This window comes from Scyliorhinus torazame, chromosome 1 (assembly GCF_047496885.1).
Source record: "Scyliorhinus torazame isolate Kashiwa2021f chromosome 1, sScyTor2.1, whole genome shotgun sequence".
Lineage (NCBI taxonomy): Eukaryota > Metazoa > Chordata > Chondrichthyes > Carcharhiniformes > Scyliorhinidae > Scyliorhinus > Scyliorhinus torazame.
In genome coordinates, this window is record NC_092707.1 from 20,143,099 (window position 1) to 20,169,075 (window position 25,977).

The 25,977-nt window shown below is 48.8% G+C and overlaps 1 protein-coding gene across 1 annotated transcript in view; it reads left to right on the top strand.

The window, feature by feature from the left end:
* The window catches only part of pi4kab (phosphatidylinositol 4-kinase, catalytic, alpha b), a 345,324-nt gene that overhangs the window by 300,131 nt on the left and 19,216 nt on the right, over positions 1-25,977 (top strand). The window contains exons 45-50 of the mRNA XM_072473986.1: positions 5,323-5,393; positions 5,635-5,707; positions 8,315-8,385; positions 17,838-17,944; positions 20,747-20,851; positions 22,636-22,761. Coding sequence (XP_072330087.1) covers positions 5,323-5,393; positions 5,635-5,707; positions 8,315-8,385; positions 17,838-17,944; positions 20,747-20,851; positions 22,636-22,761 — 553 coding nt within the window. The remainder of the gene's footprint in view (positions 1-5,322; positions 5,394-5,634; positions 5,708-8,314; positions 8,386-17,837; positions 17,945-20,746; positions 20,852-22,635; positions 22,762-25,977) is intronic.

The following is a 25,977-nucleotide window of genomic DNA, read 5'->3' on the forward strand; positions in this document are numbered from 1 at the left end:
TTTGCAGGTGCAGAAAGTAATTAGGAAGGCAAATGGAATTTTGTCCTTCATTTCTTGAGGGATGGAGTTTAAAAGCAGGGACGTAATGTTGCAGCTGTATACTGTGCTAATGGTGAGGCCATACCTAGAGTACTGTGTGCAGTTTTGGTCGTCTTACTTGAGAAAGGATGTACTGACACTGGAAGGTGTGAAAAGGAGATTCACTGGTTGATTCCGGAGTTGAGAGGATTGACAATGAGGAGAGACTGAGTAGACTGGGACTATACTCATTGGAATTTAGAAGAATGAGGGGGGATCTTCTAGAAATATATAAAATCATAAAAGGAATAGATAGGATAGAAGCAGGGAGGTTGTTTCCACTGGCGGGTGAAACTACAACTATGGGGCATAGCCTCAAAATAAGGAGGAGCAGATTTAGGACTGAGTTGAGGAGGAACTTCTTCACCCAAAGGGATGTAAATCTGTGGAATTCCCTGCCCAGTGAAGCAGTTGAGGCTACCTCGCTAAATGGTTTTAAGGCAAAGGTAGATAGTTTTTGAACAGTAAAGGAATGAAAGGTTACAGTGAGCGGGCAGGTAAGTGGAGCTGTGTCCACAAAAATATCAACCATGATCTTATTGAATGGCGGAGCAGGCTTGAGGGGCAAGATGGCCTCCTCCTGCTCCTACTCCTGTTCCTCTAAGGGCAGTATGGCAGCACAGTGGTAGCACTGTTGCTTCACAGATCCAGAATCCCAGGTTCGATTCCCGGCTTAGGTCACTGTCTGTGTGGAGTCTGCACATTCTCCCCGTGCCTGCGTGGGTTTCCTCCGGGTGCTCCGGTTTTCTCCACAAGTCCCGAAAGCCATGCTGTTAGGTAATTTGACCATTCTGAATTCTCCCTCCGTGTACCCGAATAGGCGCCGGAATATGGTGACTAGGGGCTTTTCACAGTAACTTCACTGCAGTGTTAATGTAAGCCTACTTGTGACAATAAAGATTATTATTATACTGTATTTTTATTATCCTTGTTCTTATGTTTTCATATTCTTAAATATTTGTGGCCTTGGAAGTGATTAGGTTGTAGTTTTTTAATTGTACGACCTTGTAGTTATTAGCTGCTGGAACAATTTGATCTCGATTAGAAACTGACCTGTGTGCAATAAAGTGGAGACCATTTTTATTTTTAAAAATGCCATTAAAAAAAAAATAGCAGTCAAATCCACGACCCGAAAAATAAATGACAAACTTGCATTTACAAAATGGGTTTTAAAAAATGTTTTGAAACTTTCTGAAAGCAAATAAATCGGGACGGTGATAGGAAACTGATATTTGAGTCCATGGGGGTAGGTTTTATTGAAGCAAAATTAATCCATTCACCTTGTTTACTTACACAATAATTCCCAGTTGCCTCATTATGATTAATTAGCATGGCCTCATTACAGAAGCCAATTTTGCTTTTTCCGAAACATCCTTGTCTAAATCTGTAATTGGAAGATGATGCATTACAACTCTCTTTATTTCAGTCATTATAGTTGAACTTTCGGCAGATTACAACAGCCCCTCTAGGTCAATTCATTGGCATTGAGGAACTGGGAACATTTGCCTAAAGTTCCACTGGTCCAGGGAGGCACGGTGGCCCAGTGGTCAGCACTGCTGCCTCACGACACCGAGGACCCAGGTTCGATCCTGGCCCCGGGTCACTGACCCTTTGGAGTTTCTCCCCGTGTCTGCGTGGGTTTTGCCCCCAAAACCCAGCGATGTGCAGGGTAGTTGGATTGGACATGCTAAATTGCCCCTTAATTGGGGAAAAAAGAATTGGGTATGGGTATGGGTTTAAACTTTAAAAATAATTGTCCCATTAATTGCCCCACCGTGGGCCGTACGGCAGCACAGTGGGAACAAAGAAAAGTACAGCACAGGAACAGGCCCTCTGGCCGTCCAAGCCTGCGCCGACCATGCTGCCCATCTAAACTACAATCTTCTGCACTTCCTGGGTCCGTCTCCCTCTATTCCCATCCTATTCCTGTATTTGTCAAGATGCCCCTTAAACGTCACTATCGTTCCTGCTTCCACCACCTCCTCCGGCAGCGAGTTCCAGGCACCCACTACCCTCTGTGTAAAAAAACCTACCTTGTACATCGCCTCTAAACCTTGCCCCTCGCACCTTAAACCTATGCCCCCTAGTAATTGACCCCTCTACCTTGGGAAAAAGTCTCTGACTATCCACTCTGTCTATTCCCCTCATAATTTTGAGGACCTCTATCAGGTCGCCCCTCAACCTCCTTCATTCCAGTGAGAACAAACCAAGTTTATTCAACCTCTCCTCGTAGCTAATGCCCTCCACACCAGGCAACATCCTGGTAAATCTCTTCCGCACCCTCTCTAAAGCCTGCACATCCTTCTGGTAGTGTGGAATCCAGAATTGAACAATATACTCCCAAGTGTGGCCTAACTAAGATTCTATACAGCTGCAACATGACTTGCCAATTTTTATACTCAATGCCCCGGCCAATGAAGGCAAGCATGCTGTATGCCTTCTTGACTACCTTCTCCACCTGTGTTGCCCCTTTCAGGGACCTGTGGACCTGTACACCTAGATCTCTCTGACTGTCAATACTCTTGGTATACTACCATTCATTGTATATTTCCTACCTGCATTAGACCTTCCAAAATGCATTAGCTCACATTTGTGGATTAAACTCCATCTGCCATCTCGCCGCCCAAGTCTCCAAACAATCTAAATCCTGCTGTATCCTCTGACAGTCCTCTTCGCTATCCGCAATTCCACCAACCTTTGTGTCATCCGCAAACTTACTAATCAGACCAGTTACATTTTTCTCTAAATCAGTAATATATACTACGAACAGCAAAGGTCCCAGCACTGATCCATGCGGAACACCACTAGTCACAGCCCTCCGATCAAAAAAATCACCCTTCCATTGCTACTCTCTGCCTTCTGTGACCTAGCAAATCTTGCCAGCTCACCTCTGATCCCGTGTGACTTCACCTTTTATACCAGTCTGCCATGAGGGATCTTGTCAAATGCCTTACGGAAGCCCATATAGACAACATCCACTGCCCTACCTGTATCAATCATCTTTGTGACCTCCTCGAAAAACTCTTATCGAGTTTGTGAGACACGACCTCCCCTTCACAAAACCGTGCTGCCTCTTGTTAATACAACCATTTGCTTCCAATTGGGAGTAGATCCTGTCTCAAAGAATTCTCTCCAGTAATTTCCCTCCCACTGACGTAAGGCTCACCGGCCTGTAGATCCCTGGATTGTCCTTGCTCCCCTTCTTAAACAAAGGAACAACATTGGCTATTCTCCAGTCCTCCGGGACATCACCTGAAGACAGTGAGGATAGAAAGATTTCTGTCAAGGCCTCCACAATTTCATCTCTTGCCTCCTTCAGTATTCTGGGGTAGATCCCATCAGGCCCTGGGGACTTATCCACCTTAATATTTTTCAAGACGCCCAACACCTCGTCTTTTTGGATCTCAATGTGACCCAGGCTATCTACACACCCTTCTCCAGACTCAACATCTAGCAATTTCTTCTCTTTGGTGAATACTGATGCAAAGTATTCATTTAGTACCTCGCCCATTTCCTCTGGCTCCACACATAGATTCCCTTGCCTATCCTTCAGTGGGCCAACCCTTTCCCTGGCTAGCCACTTGCTTTTTATGTACGTGTAAAAAGCCTTGGGACTTTCCTTAACCCTATTTGCCAATTACTTTTCGTGACCCCTTTTAGCCCTCCTGACTCCTTGCTTAAGTTCCTTCCTACTTTTCTTATATTCCACACAGGCTTCGTCTGTTCCCAGCCTTCTAGCCGTGACAAATGCCTCCTTTTTCTTTTTGACGAGGCCTACACTTTCTCTCGTTATCCAAGGTTCCCGAGATTTGCCGTATTTACCCTTCTTCCTCACAGGAACATGCCGGTCCTGAATTCCTTTCAACTGACATTTGAAAGCCTCCCATATGTCAGATGTTGATTTACCTTCAAACATCCGCCCGCAATCAATTGACAAAGAGTCATCGGACTCGAAACGCTAGCTCTTTTCTCTCCCTACAGATGCTGCCAGACCTGCTGAGATTTTCTCGCATTTTCTCTTTTGTTTCAAATTCCAGCATCTGCAGTAATTTGCTTCTTTCGCCCGCAATCTATGTTCTTCAGTTCCTGTCTAATATTGTTATAATTAGCCTTCCCCCAATTTAGCACATTCACCCTAGGACCACTTTTATCCTTGTCCACTAGAACTTTATTACTTACTGAATTGTAGTCACTGTTCCCAAAATGCTCCCCTACTGAAACTTCTACCACCTGGCCGGGCACTGTTGCTTCATTGCGGCAGGGTCCCAGGTTTGATTCCCGGCTTGGGTCACTGTCTATGCAGAGTCTGCACGTTCTCCCCGTGTCTGCGTGGGTTTCCTCCGGTTTCCACCCATGAGTCCTTAAAGACGTGCTTGTTAGGTGAATTGGACATTCTGAATTCTCCCTCCGTGTACCCGAACAGGCGTCGGACTGTGACGACTAGGGGCTTTTCACTGTAACTTCATTGCAATGTTAATGTAAGCCTACTTGTGAGAATAATAGATTATTTTTAAAAATGTTTCTTAACAGTTCCACTGGTCTACTCTGCTTCGTACTGACATCGTAGATCAAGGGGTGACATTGCGGCAGAGTTTTACTGACAGCAGAGGGAGAGTTGTGAGAACACTTGAAAGAGATGGTCTCACTCCACTTTACAATCTGTTTTACCCTCGGCACCTGATTTGCGCTGTAGTTGTGCATTAATGCGAAGCTAAGGGCGTTATGCTGAAGCTAAACTTGCAATGTGAATGCACCATGAGATACTCTGTTGCTGCAACTTGAGCAGCAGCAGCTCCAAGGAGAATTTTCCCAGAGAATGTTCACAAGTGCAGATAGACCTCTTTAAAATTACATGTATTTTTCTAGTTCCTAACATGTTATACTTGAGACTGTGTATCGCAGGAAGCATGGATCAGTAGAAATCTGACTACAGATAAATGATGTTTACAGGTCCAATCAGTAAACGCAGTTCACCGAATGAGCAACAGAAATTCTTCCCCGCTGTTAGCAGACTCCTAAATGACACTCTGATGGAGTGAACTAATCCCTCCACGCATCTTCTCTACTGAGTAGCACTGCACTCCGTGTGCTTCACCCGATGTCTATGTATTTACTTTGTGTATTTATCGTTTGTCCTATGTTTTCCGTGTATGGAGCGATCTGTCTGGACTGTACGTAGATTGTACCTCTGTAGACGTGACACTAAATCCAGATACTGAGAACGCTGTCTCTTTACTTCTTTAGGCCATATCCCAAAGGTGATGAGAGGAAGAAAGCTTGTCTGAAGGCCTTATCTGAGGTTAAGGTGCAACCTGGTAAGAGAAACTGACCTTTCCCATGTTATTTCTAGCATCCAAAATAGCAATGTGGTATCAGTACTCACTTTGTAGCTGTTTCCCTATGTCGAAAGATTGGCTGTTGGCAATTTGGGAGACTTACTTGAGAAGTCTCCGTTATGTTCCTCGTTTATTTCTCATATTAAAATAAATATTAAACAAAGCTATAATAATTAAAAGAAGAGCACCAAAACACTGGCCTGTTTTATTTTGGTTTCAGGTTGTTACCTTCCCAGTAATCCAGAAGCCATTGTCTTGGACATTGACTACAAGTCAGGAACTCCTATGCAAAGGTACATTTGATTTGACTCTCAGAACGCCAGTCAGCCACCCTTTAACACTTGGTGCCTTAGATCATTTTTATTTGTGTTGAATAACTGATACTTGGTGAAATGTCTTAATTGTACTTTACTTTGTCATTTCTTCCAAAATGTGTGACTGGGAAGGTCTGCACTGTAACCTTTACTTTTAAAATATCCTATTCCATGATGTTTCAGGCAGGGAAGAGATGGTCGAGTGAGGGAACCATGGTTGACAAGAGAGGTTGAATGTTTTGTTAAAAGGCAAAAGGAGACGTATGTAAGGCTGAGGAAACAAGGTTCAGACAGGGCGCTGGAGGGATACAAGATAGCCAGGAGGGAACTGAAGAAAGGGATTAGGAGAGCTAAGAGAGGGCATGAATGGGTAGGATCAAGGAAAACCCCAAGGCCTTTGACACATATGTGAGAAATATGAGAATGACTAGAGCGAGGGTAGGTCCGATCAAGGACAGTAGCGGGAGATTGTGTATTGAGTCTGAAGAGATAGGAGAGGTCTTGAACGAGTACTTTTCTTCTGTATTTACAAATGAGAGGGGCCATATTGTTGGAGAGGACAGTGTGAAACAGACTGGTAAGCTCGAGGAAATACTTGTTAGGAAGGAAGATGTGTTGGGCATTTTGAAAAACTTGAGAATAGACAAATCCCCCGGGCATGACAGGATATATCCAAGGATTCTATGGGAAGCAAGAGATGAAATTGTAAAGCCGTTGGCAATAATCTTTTCGTCCTCATTGTCAACAGGGGTGGTACCAGGGGATTGGAGAGTGGCGAATGTCGTGCCCCTGTTCAAAAAAGGAACTAGGGATAACCCTGGGTATTACACGCCAGTTAGTCTTACTTCAGTGGTAGGCAAAGTAATGGAAAGGGTACTGAAGGATAGGATTTCTGAGCATCTGGAAAGACACTGCTTGATTAGGAATAGTCAGCGCGGATTTGTGAGGGGTAGGTCTTGCCTTACAAGTCATATTGAATTCTTTGAGGCGGTGACCAAGCATGTGGATGAAGGTAAAGCAGTGGATGTAGTGTACATGGATTTTAGTAAGGCATTTGATAAGGTTCCCCATGGTAGGCTTATGCAGACGTAAGGAGGCATGGGATAGTGGGAAATTTGGCCAGTTGGATAACGAACTGGCTAACCGATAGAAGTCAGAGAGTGGTGGTGGATGGCAAATATTCAGCCTGGATCCCAGTTACCAGTGGCGTACCGCAGGGATCAGTTCTGGGTCCTCTGCTGTTTGTGATTTTCATTAATGACTGGATGAGGGAGTTGAAGGATGGGTTAGTAAATTTGTAGACGATACGAAGGTTGGTGGAGTTGTGGATAGTGAGGAGGGCTGTTGTCGGCTGCAAAGAGACATAGATAGGATGCAGAGCTGGGCTGAGAAGTGGCCGATGGAGTTTAACCCTGAAAAGTGTGAGGTTGTCCATTTTGGAAGGACAAATATGAATGCGGAATACAGGGTTAACGGTAGAGTTCTTGGCAATGTGGAGGAGCAGAGAGATCTTGGGGTCTATGTTCATACATCTTTGAAAGTTGCCACTCAAGTGGATAGAGCTGTGAAGAAGGCCTATGGTGTGCTAGCGTTCATTAACAGAGGGATTGAATTTAAAGAGCCGTGAGGTGATGATGCAGCTGTACAAAACTTTGGTAAGGCCACATTTGGAGTACTGTGTACAGTTCTGGTTGCCTCTTTTTAGGAAGGATGTGGAAGCTTTGGAAAAGGTGCAAAGGAGATTTTCCAGGATGTTGCCTGGAATGGAGAGTAGGTCTTGCGAGGAAAGGTTGAGGGTGCTCGGCCTTTTCTCATTAGAATGGAGAAGGATGAGGAGCGACTTGATAGAGGTTTATAAGATGATCAGGGGAATAGATAGAGTAGACAGTCAGAGACTTTTTCCCCGGGTGGAACAAACCATTACAAGGGGACATAAATTTACGGTGAATGGTGGAAGATATAGGGAGGATGTCAGAGGTAGGTTCTTTACCCAGAGACTAGTGGGGGCATGGAATGCACTGCCTGTGGAAGTAGTTGAGTCGGAAACATTAGGGACCTTCAAGCAGCTATTGGATAGGTACATGGATTACGGTAGAATGATATAGTGTAGATTAATTTGTTCTTAAGGGCAGCACGGTAGCATTGTGGATAGCACAATTGCTTCACAGCTCCAGGGTCCCAGGTTCGATTCCGGCTTGGGTCACTGTCTGTGCGGAGTCTGCACGTTCTCCCCGTGTGTGCGTGGGTTTCCTCCAGGTGCTCCGGTTTCCTCCCGCGGTCCAAAGATGTGCAGGTTAGGTGGATTGGCCATGATAAATTGGCCTTATTGTCCAAAATTGCCCTTAGTGTTGGGTGGAGGTGTTGACCTTGGGTAGGGTGCTCTTTCCAAGAGCCGCTGCAGACTCAATGGGCCGAATGGCTTCCTTCTGCACTGTAAATTCTATGATAATCTATGATTAATCTAGGACAAAGGTTCGGCACAACATCGTGGGCCGAAGGGCTGTTTTGTGCTGTATTTTTCTATGTTCTATGTTTCAATCCTATGTATAAACGTACATGTGTATATGTTTACTTCTTGTCACACAGTGCCGCAAAGGCTCCCTACTTGGCAAAGTTTAAAGTAAAACGGTGCGGGGTGTCTGAGCTGGAAAGGGAAGGTCAGTAAAACCATTTGTCCTCTGGCATTGCACTTTCACTCATTGTAAAATCTGCTTGCAATAAAAATTTACTAATCACCCTACTTACCAGATCACGCGATATAGAAGGTTCCAGGGGCAGCACGATAGCTCTGGTTAGCACTGATGCCTCACGGCGCCGAGGTCCCAGGTTCGATCCCGGCTCTGGGTCACTGTCCGTGTGGAGTTTGCACATTCTCCCCGTGTCTGCGTGGGTTTCGTCCCCACAACCCAAAGATGTGCAGGGTAGGTGGATTGGCCACGCTAAATTGCCCCTTAATTGGAAAAATTGAATTGGGTACTCTAAATTTATTTTTAAAATAAATAAATAATGGAAGGGTCCACAGAGAAACACACTCGTATTTGTATTGCCCTTGATAGCTTAGAAATGGTTTTCCCCTTACAATGACATGGCGCAAAAGGAGGCCGTTCAGCCCATCCGGCCATTGCTGGCTTTTTAAAGAGCTATCCAGTTTTTGTTTCTATCTGTGAAAATCATTCACCTTCAGCAACCTTTGAAGCCAATCAATTGCAAGGAACTATTTGAGACGGAGGCACAGCTGATACGGATGCAACCTTCAAAAAATAACAATCGGCGCATTGAAAATGGGCATCAGCTCCACCCAAACCCGTAAACTCAATGACACGCCTGTCATCTCACTGATCTGTCCTGACTTGCAGGAGTGAAGGCTGAAGGGTATTTGCGAATTGTTCACAGAGCTCCATTCAAAATTAAAGTCTCTCCACCTTTAGTTTGGTCTATAAAAGCATCTCTCAATCCACCTGGGACCATGCATTTCCCCAGAGGATAGAATATTAGCACGCAGTTCATTCAGGGCACTCTTTCTTGACAAAGAGTCAATTAGACTCTAAGCGTTAGCTCCCTTTTCTCTCCACAGATGCTGTCAGACCTGCTGAGTTTGTCCAGTATTTTCTGTTTTTGTTTCGGATTCCAGCATCCACAGTAATTTGCTTTCAACTGTATAAAAAGCAATTTGCATGCATTTCCATGACTAGCGCTATATAATTACTGTAAACCCATTGTGCCCCAAATATAACTCCTCACTGTCCTTAAGATCAGAAGAAATAGGAGCAGCAGTGGCCCATTGAGTCTGCTCCACCATTCGGTCAGATCATGTCTGATCTGGTTGTGGCCTCAACTTCACTTTCACGCCTGCTGCCCTATAATCCTTTACTCTTTTGTAGCTCGAAAATCTGTCTAACTTAACCTTGAATCTATTCGAAGACCCAGCCTCCACTGCTCTCTGTGGATGGGAATTCCAAAGACTAATGACCCTGTGCGAGAAGAAATTCCACCTCATCTCCATGTTTAATGGGAGGCTCCTTATTTTTAAACTGTCCCCCCCCCTCCCCACGAGGGGAAACGTCCTCTCAGCATCCACCCACTTCAGTCCTCTCAGAATGTTATATGTTTCAATAAGATCACCTCTCATTCTTAGAAACTCCAATGAGTATAGGTCCAACCTGCTCATGGTAGCACAGTGGTTAGCACGGTTGCTTCACAGCTCCAGGGTCCCAGGTTCGATTCCCGGTTTGGGTCACTGTCTGTGCGGAGTCTGCACGTTCTCCCTGTGTCTACGTCGGTTTTCTCCGGGTGCTCCGGTTTCCTCCCGCAAGTCCCGAAGGACGTGTTTGTTAGTTAAATTGGACATTCTGGACTTCCGGTTGCGGCTATGCAGAGCTAAGTCGCACGTTCGGCAGCTCCAGCTTGGAACGGACTTTTGGGCTCTTTTCAGGGCCCCCAACGTGATTTTTTTCGACATTTCCCGGTGAGGGAAGAAGACTGCAACATTCCCCCGACAGTGTATGGCTTGGACCAGGAGCGGGGCGACTACAAAAGTGGTGGTGAAGCCAAAGAAAGTGCAAGGGAAGAAGAGCAAGATGGCAGCGGGCGGGGACCAGGCAGCGTGGATGCAGTGGGCGCAGGAGCAGCAGGAGGTTATCCAGCGCTGCTTCAGGGAGATCAAAGCGGACCTGCTGGAGCCGATGATGGCTTCTATCGATAAGCTGCTGGAGACCCAGCCGGCCCAGGGGGTGGCGATCCGCGAGGTCTGACAAAAGATCTCCGACAACGAGGACGAGATCTTAGGCCCTGCGGTAAAGGTGGAGGCGCACGAGAAGCTCCACAAGAAATGGCAGGAACGGTTCGAGGAGATGGAGAATCGGTCGAGGCAGAAGAATTTGCGGATCCTGGGCCACCCGGAGGGGCTGGAGGGGTCGGACGTGGGGGCCTATGTGGTCACCATGTTAAACTCGCTGATGGGAGTGGGTCCTTCCAGAGGCCCCTGGAGCTGGAAGGGGCCCATAGAGTGCTGGCGAGGAGGCCCAAGGCTAACGAGCCTCCGCGGGCGGTGCTGGTGCGGTTCCATCGGTTCGTCGATCGGGAGTGCGTACTCAGGTGGGCCAAGAAAGAGAGGAGCAGCTGGTGGGAGAACGCGGAGGTTCGGATATATCAGGACTGGAGTGCGGAGGTGGCGAAGAAGAGGGCCGGATACAACCGGGCGAAGGCGGTGCTGCACTGGAAGGGGGTAAAGTTTGGAATGCTGCAGCCGGCGCGACTGTGGGTCAACTACAAGGACCGGCACCATTATTTTGAGTCTCCGGTGGAGGCGTGGGCCTTTGTTCAGGCCGAGAAGCTGGACACAAACTGAGGGTCGGAATGGGTGGTCGGGGATTGCTGTTGGTGTGTTACATTTTGAGGGGGTGTTCTTTGCTCTTGTTTCTTTTTGGTTCGATGTGGGTGGAAAGGGTGGGTTGGGTCTGTCAGGTGGGCTCTTGGAGGGAGGTAAGTAAATGGAGTAGGGGTGGATGGCCGGGAGGGAGGATGGGGCCCTGCGGGGAGGGTGAGGCCCGAGTCTGGGGTGAGGGGAATGGGCCTGTAAAAGGAGCTGCGTCAGAGGTGGCGGGGCCGGGCAGGTGGAAAGCGCGGGCTTTTTCCCACGTTGAAGGCTGGAGGGGGCGGGGCCAGGGTGGGGAAGCGAGGGTTGTTTCCCGCACTTGGGATGGAAGGGGGAGGCGGGGAGCCTGCTGATGGGTAATGGAGGAGGAGGGTATGTCCCACAATGGGAGGAGTTGAAGGAGAGGCGGGAGTGGCCGGGGTCAGCAGGAGTCAGCTGACTTGCGGGAGTGCAATGGGGGGAGCAAAGCAGCTAGGAGGAGTCCTAGCTGGGGGTGTGGGGTGGACCGGATTTGCTGCTGGTATGGTTAAGGGGGAGCTGGAGCGAGTAGAGAGGGGGTTGGGCCGGGGGTCTGCCGCCGTGGGGAACGGGCGCGGGGTGCGGGCGCTTGGCTGGCCGAGGAGGGGTTATGGCGAGTCGGCGGGGGAGGGGGGCGGGTAGCCCCCTGATCCGGCTGATAACCTGGAATGTAAGGGGACTGAACGGGCCGGTCAAGCGGACCCGGGTGTTCGTTCACCTGAAGGGACTGAAGGCGGATGTGGTCATGCTCCAAGAGACACACCTGAAGGTGGCAGACCAGGTAAGATTGAGGAAGGGGTGGGTAGGCCAGGTGTTTCATTCGGGGCTGGATGCCAAAAATCGGGGGGTGGCGATCTTGGTGGGAAAGAGGGTGTCGTTCGAGGCATCGAGCATTGTGACAGACAATGGCGGCAGGTACGTAATGGTAAGTGGTAAGCTGCAAGGGGAGAGGGTGGTGCTGGTCAACGTGTACGCCCCGAACTGGGATGATGCAGGTTTTATGCGGCGCATGTTGGGTCGGATTCCGGACTTGTAAGTGGGGGGCTTGGTAATGGGGGGGGACTTTAACACGGTGTTGGATCCGGCACTGGATCGCTCCAGGTCTAGGACGGGTAGGAAGCCAACGGCGGCTGAAGTGCTGAGGGGGTTTATGGACCAGATGGGAGGGGTGGACCCTTGGAGATTTGCAAGGCTGGGGGCTAGGGAATTTTCATTCTTCTCGCATGTTCATAAGGCTTATTCCCGGATCGACTTTTTTATTATGAGTAGGGCGCTGATAGCAAGAGTAGAGGATACCGATCATGCCCCGCATTGGGTAGACCTAGAGCTAGGGGAGGAGAGGGACCAGCGCCCGTTGTGGCACTTGCAGGTGGGGCTGTTGGCGGTCGAGGAGGTGAGTGAGCGGGTCCGAGGAAGCATAGAGCGATACCTGGAGGCCAACGATAACGGGGAGGTCCGAGTGGGGATGGTATGGGAGACGCTGAAGGCGGTGGTTAGGGGAGAGCTGATCTCCATTAGGGCCCACAAGGAGAGGAGAGAGCAGAGGGAGAGGCTGGTGGGGGAGATGGTGAGGGTAGACAGGAGGTATGCGGAGGTGCCGGAGGAGGGACTGTTGAGGGAGAGGCGTAGCCTCCAGGCCGAATTCGACCTGTTGACCACCAGGAAGGCGGAGGCGCAGTGGAGGAAGGCCCAGGGGGCGATTTATGAGTATGGGGAAAAGGCAAGTCGGATGCTGGCGCATCAGCTTCGGAAGCGGGACGCAGCTAGGCAGATCGGGGGAGTTAAGGATAGGGGAGGGAGTGTTGCGGAGTGGGGTTGCCATCAATGGGGTGTTCAGGGACTTTTATGAGGAACTGTATCGGTCCGAGCCCCCACTGGAGGAGGGAGGGATGGGCCGCTTTCTGGACCATTTGGGGTTTCCGAAGGTGGAGGAGGGACTGGTGGCGGGATTGGGGGCCCCGATTGAGCTGGAGGAGCTGGCCAAAGGGAGGACAGGCGGGAAGGCACCAGGGCCGGACGGTTTCCCGGTTGAATTCTACAAAAAATATGTGGACCTGTTGGGCCCGCTGCTAGTTAGGATCTTCAATGAGGCAAGGGAGGGGGGGGCTTTGCCCCCGACGATGTCCCGGGCACTGATCTCCTTGATCCTGAAGCGGGACAAAGATCCCCTGCAGTGTGGGGCTTACAGGCCGATTTCGTTGTTAAACGTAGATGCCAAGGTGCTGGCGAAGGTCTTAGCCACGAGAATTGAGGATTGTGTGCCGCAGGTGATCCACGAAGACCAGACGGGGTTCGTGAAGGAGAGGCAGTTGAACGCGAATGTGCGGAGGCTCCTGAATGTTATTATGGTGCCGGCAAGGGAGGGGGAGGCGGAGATAGTGGTGGCGATGGACGCTGAGATGGCCTTCGATAGGGTAGAGTGGGGGTATCTGTGGAAGGTGCTGAAGAGGTTCGGGTTTGGGGAGGGGTTTGTCAGGTGGGTTAGGCTGTTGTATGAGGTCTCGATGGCGAGTGTGGCCATGAACAAGAGGAGGTCTGAGTACCTTCGGTTGCATCGAGGGACGAGGCAGGGGTGTCCCCTGTCCCCACTGCTCTTCGCACTGGCGATTGAACCGCTGGCTAAGGCACTGAGGGAGTCGAGGAACTGGAGGGGGTTGGTGCGGGGTGGGGAGGAGCATAGGGTGTCGCTCTATGCAGACGACCTGCTGCTGTATGTGGCGGACCCGGTGGGAGGAATGCCGGAGGTAATGAGGATCCTCAGGGAGTTCGGGGATTTCTCAGGGTACAAGCTCAACATGGGGAGGAGCGAGTTGTTCGTGGTTCACCCAGGGGACCAGGAGGGGGGGATTGGCGAGCACCCACTAAAAAGCGCGGAGAGGAGCTTCAGGTATTTGGGGGTCCAGGTGGCCAGGAGCTGGGGGGCCCTGCATAGACTTAATTTCACGAGGCTAGTGGAGCAAATGGAGGAGGAGTTTAAGAGGTGGGAGGCGTTGCCGCTGTCCCTGGCGGGTAGGGTGCAGTCAGTTAAGATGACGGTGCTCCCAAGGTTTTTGTTCCTGTTCCAGTGCCTCCCCATTCTTATCCCGAAGGCCTTCTTTAGGCAGGTCAACAGGAGCATAACGGGGTTTGTGTGGGCGCGAGGGACTCCGAGGGTGAGAAGGGTGTTCCTGGAGCGGAGTAGGGATGGGAGGGTCTGGCACTGCCCAAACTCTGTGGGTACTACTGGGCCGCCAGTGTGGCGATGGTGCGCAAGTGGGTGATGGAGGGGGAGGGGGCTGCATGGAAGAGTCTGGAGACGGCGTCTTGTGAGGGTACGAGTCTGGAGGCGCTGGCAACGGCGCCGCTGCCGCTCCCTCCAATGAGGTATACCACGAGCCCGGTAGTGGCAGCTACCCACAAAATCTGGGGGCAGTGGAGGCGGCACAGGGGGGAAGTGGGGGCCTCGGTGTGGACCCCAATACGGGGGAACCACCGGTTTGTCCCAGGGAGAATAGATGGAGGGTTTTCGCGGTGGCACAGGGCAGGGATAGGAAGGTTGGGGGACCTGTTTGTGGATGGGAAGTTCGCGAGCCTGGGTGAGCTGGAGGAGAAGTACGGGCTCCCCCCGGGGAACACCTTTAGGTATTTACAGGTAAGTGCGTTTGCCAGGCGGCAAGTGGTGGAATTCCCGCGGCTGCTGCCACACACAGTACAGGACAGGGTGGCCTCGGGGGGGGGGGGGGGGGACACAACACGACATCTCGGAAACTTACCAGGTGATGCAGGAGGAGGAGGAGGCCTCGGTGGTGGAGTTGAAAGGTAAGTGGGAGGAGGAGTTGGGAGAGGAGATTGAGGAGGGGATGTGGGCAGATGCCCTTGGGAGGGTGAACTCTTCCTCTTCATGCGCGAGGCTCAGCCTCATACAGTTTAAGGTGCTGAACAGGGCACACATGACCGGGACAAGGATGAGCCGGTTCTTTGGGGGTGAGGACAGGTGTGTTAGGTGCTCAGGGAGCCCAGCAAATCACACGCATATGTTCTGGGCATGCCCAGCGCTGGAGGAATTTTGGAAGGGCGTAGCGAGGACGGTGTCGGGGGTGGTAGGATCCAGGGTCAAACCGGGCTGGGGGCTCGCAATATTTGGGGTTGCAGGGGAGCCGGGAGTGGAGGAGGCGAAAGAGGCCGGTATTCTGGCCTTTGCGTCCCTGGTAGCCCGGCGAAGGATTCTTCTTCAGTGGAAGCATGCGAGGCCCCCAAGCGTGGAATCCTGGATCAACGATATGGCAGGGTTCATTAAATTGGAGAGGGTGAAATTCGCCTTAAGGGGATCGGCACAAGGGTTCTTCAGGCGGTGACAACCGTTCTTGGACTTCCTGGCAGAACGGTAGACAATGGTCAGCAGCAACCCAGGGAGGGGAAGGGGGGGGTCTATTTTATTTTTGTTTGTTTACACTGGGGGATCTGAGGGGGTGTATATATTTGCTATGTTTGCTTTGTTTTAATTCGGGGTGTTAATTTATTATTTATGTATAAGGGGGCATGGGGGTTGTTTTATTTTGTTTTGTATTTAATTCTATTGGGTTCCTTTTTCATTTTGTTGTTGATATTTTGTGAAAACCTCAATAAAAATTATTATTTTTTTAAATAAAAAAATTGGACATTCTGAATTCGCCCTCTGTGTACCCGAACAGGCGCCGGAGTGTGGGGACTAGGGGATTTTCACAGTAACTTCATTGCAGTGTTTATGTAAGCCTACTTACATTCAAGATTATTATTATCAATGTTCCCTCAGAAGACGATTCTCTCATTCCATGAATGAGCCTTTGAACTGTTTCCAATGCAATTACCGACTTGCCTGCAGATCTCAATTCAAAAAGAATACCAACCTGCAATTAATGCAGCAAATTATCCCAAGCCACTTCGTAGCAGCACAACCGGACATGTTTGACATCGTGCCATACAAGTGGGGGAGGAGGAGAGGAGGAGGGAGGGAGGCAGTAGCGTTGAGGGCTGCGGGAGGATACAGATACAGAGATGGAGACGCCCATGGAGGGATTTGACCACACAATTTTAAATTTGGGGTGTGGCAGGTCTGGGAACCAATGTAGGCCAGTGATTGCAGGGGCACTGGGTAAATGGGACTTGGTGCAGAAGAGCTCAAGTTTACAGAGGGTAAAAGGCTGGCCACAAGAGCTTTGGAATAGTTGAGTCTGAAGGTTGGAGTTTCAACAGCAGGTTTTCAAAGACTGTGCAGAGATGTGCAATGTTACACTGGTGGAAGTGGATATTAGAAACACAGAAAATAGGTGTAGGAGTAGGCCATTCGGCCCTTTGAGCCTGCACCACCATTCAAAATGACCATGGCTGATCATGCAAATTCAGTATCCCACTCCGACGTCCTCTCCATACCCCATAAGGCACAAGGGCCACATCCAGCTCCCTCTTGAAGATATCCAACGAACCGGCCCCAACAGCGTTCTGTGGTAGAGAATTCCACAAGTTCACAACTGTCTGAGAGAAGACATCCTTCCTCATCTCAGTCCTGAAAGGCTTGCCCCTTATTCTTAGACTGTGATCCCCTAGTTCTGGACATCCCCAACATCGGGAACATTGTTGGCAATGGGGAGGTTGTGTGGTTGGAGGCTCAGCTGAGGGACAAATAGGAGGCTACGGTTGTGAACTGTGCGGTTCAGCCTCAGGCAGAGGCCTGGGGGGTTGTCATATGATAATCTTTATTATTGTCACAAGTAGGCTTCCTATACACTGCAATTAAGTTGCTGTGAAAAGCCCCTAGTCGCCACACTCCAGTTCCGGGTTCAGGTACACTGAGGGAGAATTCAGAATGTCCAAATTACCTAACAGCACGTCTCTCGGGACTTGTGGGAGGAAGCCGGAGCACCCGAGGAAACCCACAGTACGTGCAGTACATTAGTGCGAGACCCACATGATGTAATTTAGCACGTTCACAGATGTATCAATGGTCGAGTTAGTCGGGGGGGGTAGGGGGGAGGGCTTGTTTGGCCCGACAGCTAAACTCATTATCTCTGGGCTAGAAAACGGAAATAAGAAGTTGTGTTCCTCCTCATCTTTGTACTATCCAGGGCAGCACGGTGGCGCAGTGGGTTAGCCCTGCTGCCTCACGGCGCCGAGGACCCAGGTTCGATCCCGGCTCTGGGTCACTGTCCGTGTGGAGTTTGCACATTCTCCCCGTGTTTGCGTGTGTTTTGGCCCCACAACCCAAAGATATGCAGGGTGGGTGGATTGGCCACGCTAAATTGCCCCTTAATTGGAAAAAATGAATTGGGTGCTCTAAATTTAATGAAACAAAACCTTTGTGCTGTCCAAACACATTTTGGGGCGAGGTTTTGTGTGTGAATATTGGATGAGTGCCGCATTAGCTGGTCTCTGTTGCGCTACATAATCAGTTGCCCAGTGCTCACTGAGTCTAGAGGCTAGCTCGCCCTGTGAGGTAGCAAGGTGTCTGAGCTGTCAGTGACTGTGCGAACATCCCAGCTGTTAGATAAAACACTTTCCAAAGAAAATAGTCAATGGTTTGTGCGTGTGCTGCAAAATTCCCAAATGTGAGTGCTAGAAGAAATTGTTAAATATGGATCATTATTTTATGCAATGTTGCATATCGTTTCTATGTTTTAATCATGTGACCTAAAACCCATTAGGCAGGCTTAAACATTGAAGCAACATGTTAATACAATGAGGAATAATGAATATGATTTCCAGGCCTTCGTTCCTGTTCTGGCTGCACTGACGACAGTACAGAGAGAGATGATTCTGAAACCATTTGCTGGCAAGCTGCCATCTTTAAAGTTGGCGATGACTGCAGACAGGTAAACCCATTCACCCTTCATTAAATTTATTATAGTCAGACTGCGGCATATAAATTAGAATAGCGTGAAGAAGCCTGAAGTAATCAAAACGAGAACTAGTCAACATCCGGTGAGAATCTGCTGACTTTAGAGTAAAAACAATACTCAACGAGAAGTGTAGACATTCCAAAGTGTCTCACCGGTTACCAAACAACATTTTTAATTTAAAAGCGAGCCCAATGGGGTTGGAGCAAATGGCCAAAAGACCTGGTCAAAGCGCAGGTCTTAAGCAGCGTCTTAAAGGAGAGGTCAAGAGGCAGACAGGTTTAGAGAGAGAATTCCAGAGCATAAGGCGCAGGCAGCTAAAGACATAGCCGCCAACGGTGCGGCAATTAAAATTGTGATGCCGGCTGAGCACGGAATTTTAGAGATGCAGAGATCTCGGAGGGTTGTGTGGCTAGCAGCGGAGGTTATGGAGACGGAGGGTTGAGGCCATGGGCGGATTTGAAAACAAGGCTGAGTATTTTGAAATAGAGATGATCCAGAATGTGAGGCGGCAAGGGATTGGGGTAGAGTGCTGGATTGGATTGAGGATTGGCTGACTGGCAGAAGGCAGAGGGTATGGATAAATGGGTCCTTCTCTGGCTGGCGAACTGTAACTAGCGGGGTGCTGCAGGGATCAGACCACCGACCTCAACTGTTTACAATCTATAGAAATGATCTTTAGGCAAAATCTGCGGATGATACTAAAATAGGTGGGAAAGCAGGCAGTGAAGAGGAGATACAGACTTTACAGACTGATGTAGATAGGCTAGGAGATTGGGCACCAAAATCTGGCAGATGAAGTCGAAGGTAGATAAGTGCAAGCTCAGCCATATTGGCCGAAAAAATAGAAAGGCAAATTATTATCTAAATGGAAAGTAGATTCAAGATGGGTCTGGGCAGAGGGATTTGGGTGTCTTTGTTCATGAATCGCAGAAGGTCGGTATGGAGGTACAGCCTGTAATTAAGAAGGCAAATGAAATGTTAGCGATTATTGCAAAAAGACAAGTATAAAAGTAGAGCAGTATTGTTGCAATTGTATAGGGTGTTGGTGAGACCACATCTGGAATATTGTGTCCAGTTTTGATCTCTTTATTTGAGGAAGGATGTGGTGGCATTGGAGGCAGTTCAGAGGAGGGTCAGCAGATTGATTCTGGAGATGAAAGGGTTGACGTATGAGGAGAGATTAAACAGTTTGCGTTTATACTCACTGGAGTTTAGAAGGATGAGAGGGGCGCTGATTGAGGTGTATAAAGTACTAAAAGGGATTGATAAAGTAATCATCGGCCAACCTTTCCCCCTTGTGGGGCAATCTAGAATGAGAGCTCACGGATATAGGTTTGGAGGTGGTAGATTTAAAACTGAGGTGAGGAGGAACTACTTCTCGCAGAGGGTGGTGAATTTGTGGAACTTGTTGAGTCATTAAATGGTTTCAAGAAGGAGATGGAATTATTTCTGATGGAAAAAAAAAAAACGGGTAAAGGGATATGGGCAACAAGTGGGGAGGTGGGTTTGAGACCAGGAAGAGATCAGCCATGAATGGCGGAGCGGGCTCGAAGGGCTGAATTGCTACTTCTCCTAATTCCCATGTTCATATGTCATTCGAAGTAATTAAGTGAAGGGCCTTTTGCACATCCTGAGTATGCAATAAGGCACAAGATAAATCCAGGTTTGGTCACTTGTTATTCTTTAGAAAATGGCACTTAAACGCGCCAATTTGTAGTCAAGAGTTTTCCCTCCTGCCTCAAACAGATTTTGGGTCTGATCAGCCATTGGAGCAGTGGTGAGCAACCTTCATCCCAGGGGCCATATGCGGCCCATCTGGGTCATGAGTGCTGCCCACGAGATATTTTGTTGATCGTTGTCCGCGCACAGATTTGCCACATTCCGTGGTTCTCCGTAGTTTTTTCACCGACCGTTATGACTGAAGTGATACGCACACAAAACAAGGGCAAGTGAAGTGAGGTGCGTGCTGATTGCTCACAGCATTTACTGTGAGAGCCGTGTGTCCCAATGTATCCCTTGTACCTATGGCTTGAAGTTATTGATCGTTCTATTAATATATTTCCTAGAAGCATTTTCTACCACTCGTTGTGAAATATTCGGGGTGTATTAAATGGTGAACAAGCCCGATTTCAATCTTGCGACCCACTGAGGTGAAGGAGGCCCACTCACTAGTCTAGATTCCCTGTCAGCGCTTTTAGAGAGTCATTTAGAACTCCTTGTGTACACGGGTGCACAATATTGTTAAAATCTGATCAGCTACATGTTTCATAATCCTGTTGGTGGGAAGGCCAGTATATTGTTCAAATAAAATAAAACTTAACTGAATGAGAGAATGGCCAGTGACCACCACGCTAAACCTTTGGGGTTAGACCTTGGGTGACTGTGTCCTTCCACAGTCCAAAGATGTGTAGGTTAGGTGGATTAGCCATGCTAATTTGCCCCCCCAAGTGTCCAAAAGGTTAGGTTGGGGCCGTGGGCTTAGGTCGGGTGCTGTTTTGGTGGGTCGGTGCAGACACAATCCGTTTTGATGGGTAAGAATACAGAGTTACAAATGAGTCAAGTGTCAGAATTTTTATTGAAACCTTAGATTTTTTAAAAAATATTCATGTTCTAGTATTAACTTCCTCTAGAAAAAAGGTAGATTCAAGTTTCATTGTGCACAATTGTAGCAATTTGATGTTTTACCAGAAATGCTTTTGTTGGGTTAGTTTCTAACACTTTCATTTTTGGTGGTGACTGGCTTTCAAAATGTGCTCACTCTGTGTATGTCCACAGGACATGTTGGCGTTGCAGATTATTGGTCTTTTCAAGAACATTATTCAGCTTGTTGGATTGGATCTTTTTGTCTTTCCCTACAGAGTGGTGGCTACATCCCCAGGGGTATGTCCTACATGATAGAGTGAGATTGAAAATGTTACTGTTACTTACTGTGCTTATTCAATAAACTTACTCCGTAACGATCTTTACTGCGGTTATTCAATAACCCAGTTACATGAATCAAAGTTCAAAACAACAAGGCAGCTCTGCTATTGCTGTTTGAAGAGCTAACCTTGAAACATTAGCACGTCTCGGAAGTGCGTAATCGTAGATTTGATGGGGCATAAAATCCCCTCGTGGGGATACAGTGATTTCTTAAATTTAGTCTAAATTTCAGCAAATTGAGAATTCCCCTCAATGTTAGGACTTTCGCTTAAAGTCACTTTATTTTTTTCAACGATTTGCTTGCGTCAATGTACCACGTGTTCCACAGTAAAAGTGGTCTCCAGGGCTGATGTTTGCCACTGTGCAATAATAATGGGCAGTCATGAAATCGGAATCATGCCTGGCACACAGATCGGGGAACAAGCAACGGCCATCAGGGAGGTGAACGAGACTGGCATTTGCAAAACCCAACCCTACGGTATTTATTATAATAAAAGCAGAAAATGCTGGATAAACCCAGCAGGTTGTCCAGCATCTGAGGAGAGAGAAACAGAGTTAACTTTTTGAGTCCACTTCAGCAGTGACGAGGGATAGAAATGTAATGGGTTATGTAATGTGGGGGGGCGGAATAGAAAGTCTAGGATAGGGCAAAGTTAAGGAGAGATTGGTAAAGGTGACATGGACACAAGACAATGGTGGCATTAAGAGCTAAAGAAGTGCCGATAGTGGCGTAAAGGTAAGATAGCAGAATGTGTTAATAAGAGAACAAAGGGACAGTGTTCAGTGAAAGCAAAACTGAAGAGCAAGTGATGGATTTGGGGGTGGGAGGGGGTGGTATTTGCATTGGAACAAACATGGCGGGGGTGGCGGGGTGGAGAAGAAACAAAAAGGGAGCAGTATGGAGGGAGACGTTCACAGTCTAAAGTTGTTGGACGCATTGTTGAGTCCAGAAGGCTCTGGCGTGCCTAATTGGATGATCTAGGGGGCGATTCTCCGAGCCCCGCGCTGGGCCAGAGAATCGCCGCAACCGCGCCACGACCGCCCCGATGCTGGCGCGCGATTCTCCAAGATGCGGAGAATCTGTGCCATTTGCGCCGGCGGGTTTAGCGCGCCGGCGGCTGGAATCGGCGGGGCCACCGATTCTCCGGCCCAGATGGGCCGAGCGACCGCGCGGATACGACAGAATCCCGCCGGCGCCGTTCACACATGGTCGCTGCCGGCGGGAACTCTGCACGAACGGTCGGGGGGCGGCCTGTCGGGAGGGGGCCCCCTTCACCGGGGGGGCCTCCGATGGGGTCTGGCCCACGATCGGGGCCCACCAATCGGCGGGACGGCCTCTCCAAAGCCCCCCCCCCCCCCCCCCCCCTGCCTACTTCCCAGCGCCACCGGCCCCTGAACACCGACGCCATGTTGAGTCGGGGACGGCGCGCTTAAGAAGTACATGCACGGGTTGGCGCGGCGCCCATTTGCCGGCGGGAAAGGAGTCTGGAGCGGCGTGAACCGCTCCAGCGCCGTGCTGGGGCAGAATAGGTCGTACCCGGGCCCAGTTCACACCGTCGTGAAACGTGACGGCGTTCACGACAGTGCGAACACTTGGGCTCCATTTGGGAGAATCGCCCCCGAGGTGTTTACCAACGGGTTACCATCAGCTGACTTGGTGTAATGTTAATGATCGTACAGGAATGGAGTTCTCAGATGGATGTTAATTGTCAGCAGATTTGAAGTGTTCAAATCTTTTTCAGTGTGGAGTTATCGAATGCATTCCCGACTGCAAGTCACGTGATCAGCTGGGCCGGCAGACGGACTTTGGAATGTATGATTACTTCAGGAACCAGTATGGAGATGAATCAACGCTAGCATTCCAGAAGGTAACACCCGGGCATCGCTACAACTGGCTGGAAACTGGGAAGAGGAAACTGTCATGGTTCAATGCTGCAAAGTAACAAATGTTCTTTCCTCTTTTTAACAAAAAGAGAGAAGGCTGAGGGAGTGACGTAACTGAGTTCTGTAAACCTCTGAGCAGGTGTGACAGGGTGGATGTACAGAGTCCAACCTAGATACAAGATATTGATTAATAATTCCAATAGGGAATTCAGAAAAACAACTTCTTTCCCCAGAGAATGGTGAGAAGGTGAAACTTGCGACCACAAGGCGAATAATATATAATTAATAGGAAGCTAGCTGCAGAAGAAAGGAATAAAAGACTATGCTGATAACGTTAGATGAAATGGGGTGGGGGGTCTCGTGTGGAGCACAAGCACAGGCATGGTCCTGTTGAACCAAATGGCTGATGTCTGCTGTAAGTTGTGTGTTAATATGACCACGGTTAATTGACCCAGGGCTATTAGAATGGCAGGAATTGGTCACAGTGGTGATCATCATTTTTGTCGGTGTGTAAAGGATATATAACTTGGGATGGCCCTACCATCTTCAGTTGCTTCATCAATTACCTTCCCACGGTCATAAGGCCAGAAGTGAGGATATTCACTTATAATGCACAGTGTTCAGTCCCATTTGTAACTCCTCAGACACTGAAGCAGTCCACTGCCCCACAGAGCAGGTCCTGGACAGCATTCAGGCTTGGGTTGATAAGTGGCAAATAGTATTCCCACCACAGAAATGCCAGGAGATGGCCTTCGCCAAGAAGAGAATTTAACCATTTGCCCGTGGCATTCCCTGTCCCACCCGTGAATACATTCAACAAGGAGCATCCACAACCTTTCATTCCAAATATTCATAACCATCTGAGTGAAGTAATTTATCGCCGCCTTATCCTGAGAAGGGAATAATGTCTCAGCATTTATCCCACAAGCAGCATCAAAACCTTGTACCTTTCAATGAATTCAACTCTAATTTTCCTGAATTCCAGAGAAAATAGACCAATTTGCTAAGCCTTTCATCATAGGGCAACCCCCCACATCCCAGAGAACAATTTGGTGACATTTGCTGTGCCACTTACAACGCAAGTATATTTCTCTCTCTCTCTCTTCCCACACCTAATGGTGCACAAAGGCAGATTTGTCTCTCTCCCCAAATAGTGGGTTTTCTCTGCGGCAGATTGCTAGCCTGTCACCAGAGGCTCATAGGTTGAGGGGTCCGCATCAAGCAAGGATGACCAGGAGTCCAACCTGCTTTTCCCATCTGCCATTGCATGCAGGTAGGATTTTGCAGCTTGATACACACCTTCCTTGGCCACCAGGTCCTGGGATATGACCCGCACCCGGAGCTTGTAGGGAGGATCACTACCCACTGTGCCACAAGACCTCCCCAAGCTCAAGTATATCTTTTCTTAAATGTGGAGACCAAACTGCACACAGTACTCCAAATGTGGTCTCACCAAAACCCTATACAATTATTGCAAGATTATTTATCCCTGTACTCTAATCCCCTTGCAAGAAAGGCCAAAAATTTCCCCACTATCAACATCCTGGACATTACCATAGACCAGAAACTGAACTGGACTAGCCATACAAATACAGCTGCCACAAGAACAGATCAGAGACTTGGCCTTTTGTGGCTCATCATTTATCTCCTGAAGCCGCCATGCCTGTCCACTGTCTATGAGGCACAAGTCGGGAGTGTGATGGAATCCTCTCCACTTGCCTGGATGAGTGCAGCTCCAACAACACTGAAGAAACTTGACATCATCCAGGACATCCACTTGATTGGCACCCCATACACCATCTTAAATATTCAATCCCTCCACCATTGACACTGTGGCAGCAGGGTGTGCCATCTGATAACCATCAATTCAGTCGAGACAGTTTGTACCAAAGAACAGTGGCTTTAATCAACTAGATTAAAGCCTAGATACTGGGCAGCATGGTAGCACAAGTGGATAGCACTGTGGCTTCACAGCGCCAGGGTCCCAGGTTCGATTCCCCGCTGGGTCACTGTCTCTGCGGAACTGCACGTTCTCCCCGTGTCTGCATGGGTTTCCTCCGGGTGCTCCGGTTTCCTCCCACAGTCCAAAGACGTGCAGGTTAGATGGATTGGTCATGATAAATTGCCCTCAGTGACCAAAAAGGTTAGGAGGGGTTATTGGGTTACGGGGATAGGGTGGAAGTGAGGGCTTAAGTGGGTCGGTGCAGACTCGATGGGCCAAATGGCCTCCTTCTGCACTGTATGTTCTATGTTAAGATGTGTGCCAACCTGTAGCTTCTCCTGCACTGAGAGCCTGTCTCGGATCGGCCGGTTATATACCTCCTCAGAGGGGCGGAGCCACAGACGGAGCCAACAGCAGCATCAACACAACAATTCAACAGCAACAGTAACAGCAACAAAAAAACAGTAAGTATATCCAATAGTGGATGTTGATGATAATAGTAATAATAGTAATAATAGAACAGCAGTGAGTACATGCGTGGCTCACCATACCATCTACAAGATGGTATGGTGTCAAAGCTCTTTGGGCAGCACCTTCCCAACCCTCTGATCTCTACCACCTGGAAGGACAAAGGCAGCAGATACCTGAGAACCCCCCTGCATGTTTACCCCAAGTCGCACACCATCCTGACTTGGAAATATATCGCCATTACTTCACTATTGCTGAGCCAAAATCAGGAAATGCCTTTAATAATAATCTTTATTAGTAATTATAATCTTTATTAGTGTCACACATAGGCTTACATTAACACTGCAATGAAGTTACTGTGCAAATCCCCCAGTCGCCACATTCCAGCGCCTGTTCGTGTACACACAGGGAGAATTCAATTCATTGAACAAGTACGTCTTTTGGGACTTGTGGGAGGAAACCGGAGCACCCGGAGGAAACCCAAGCAGACACGGGGAGAGCGTCCAGACTCTGCACAAACGGTGACCCAAGCTGGGAATTTATAACAGCACTGCGGATGTACCTACACCACATGTACTGCAGTGATCCAAGAAGGCAGCTCACCACCACCTTCGCGGGCGAATTAGGGATGGGCGATAAATGCTGACCTAGCCAGTGACACCCACATCCAATGAACAGTTAACAGTATCACCTGCATTGAAAAATTAAGAGATTCAAAAATGAATTGGAGGGAGGTAAACAGCTTACCTCCAACATCAGGCACCTGCTGAACGTGATAATGACCCCCTCC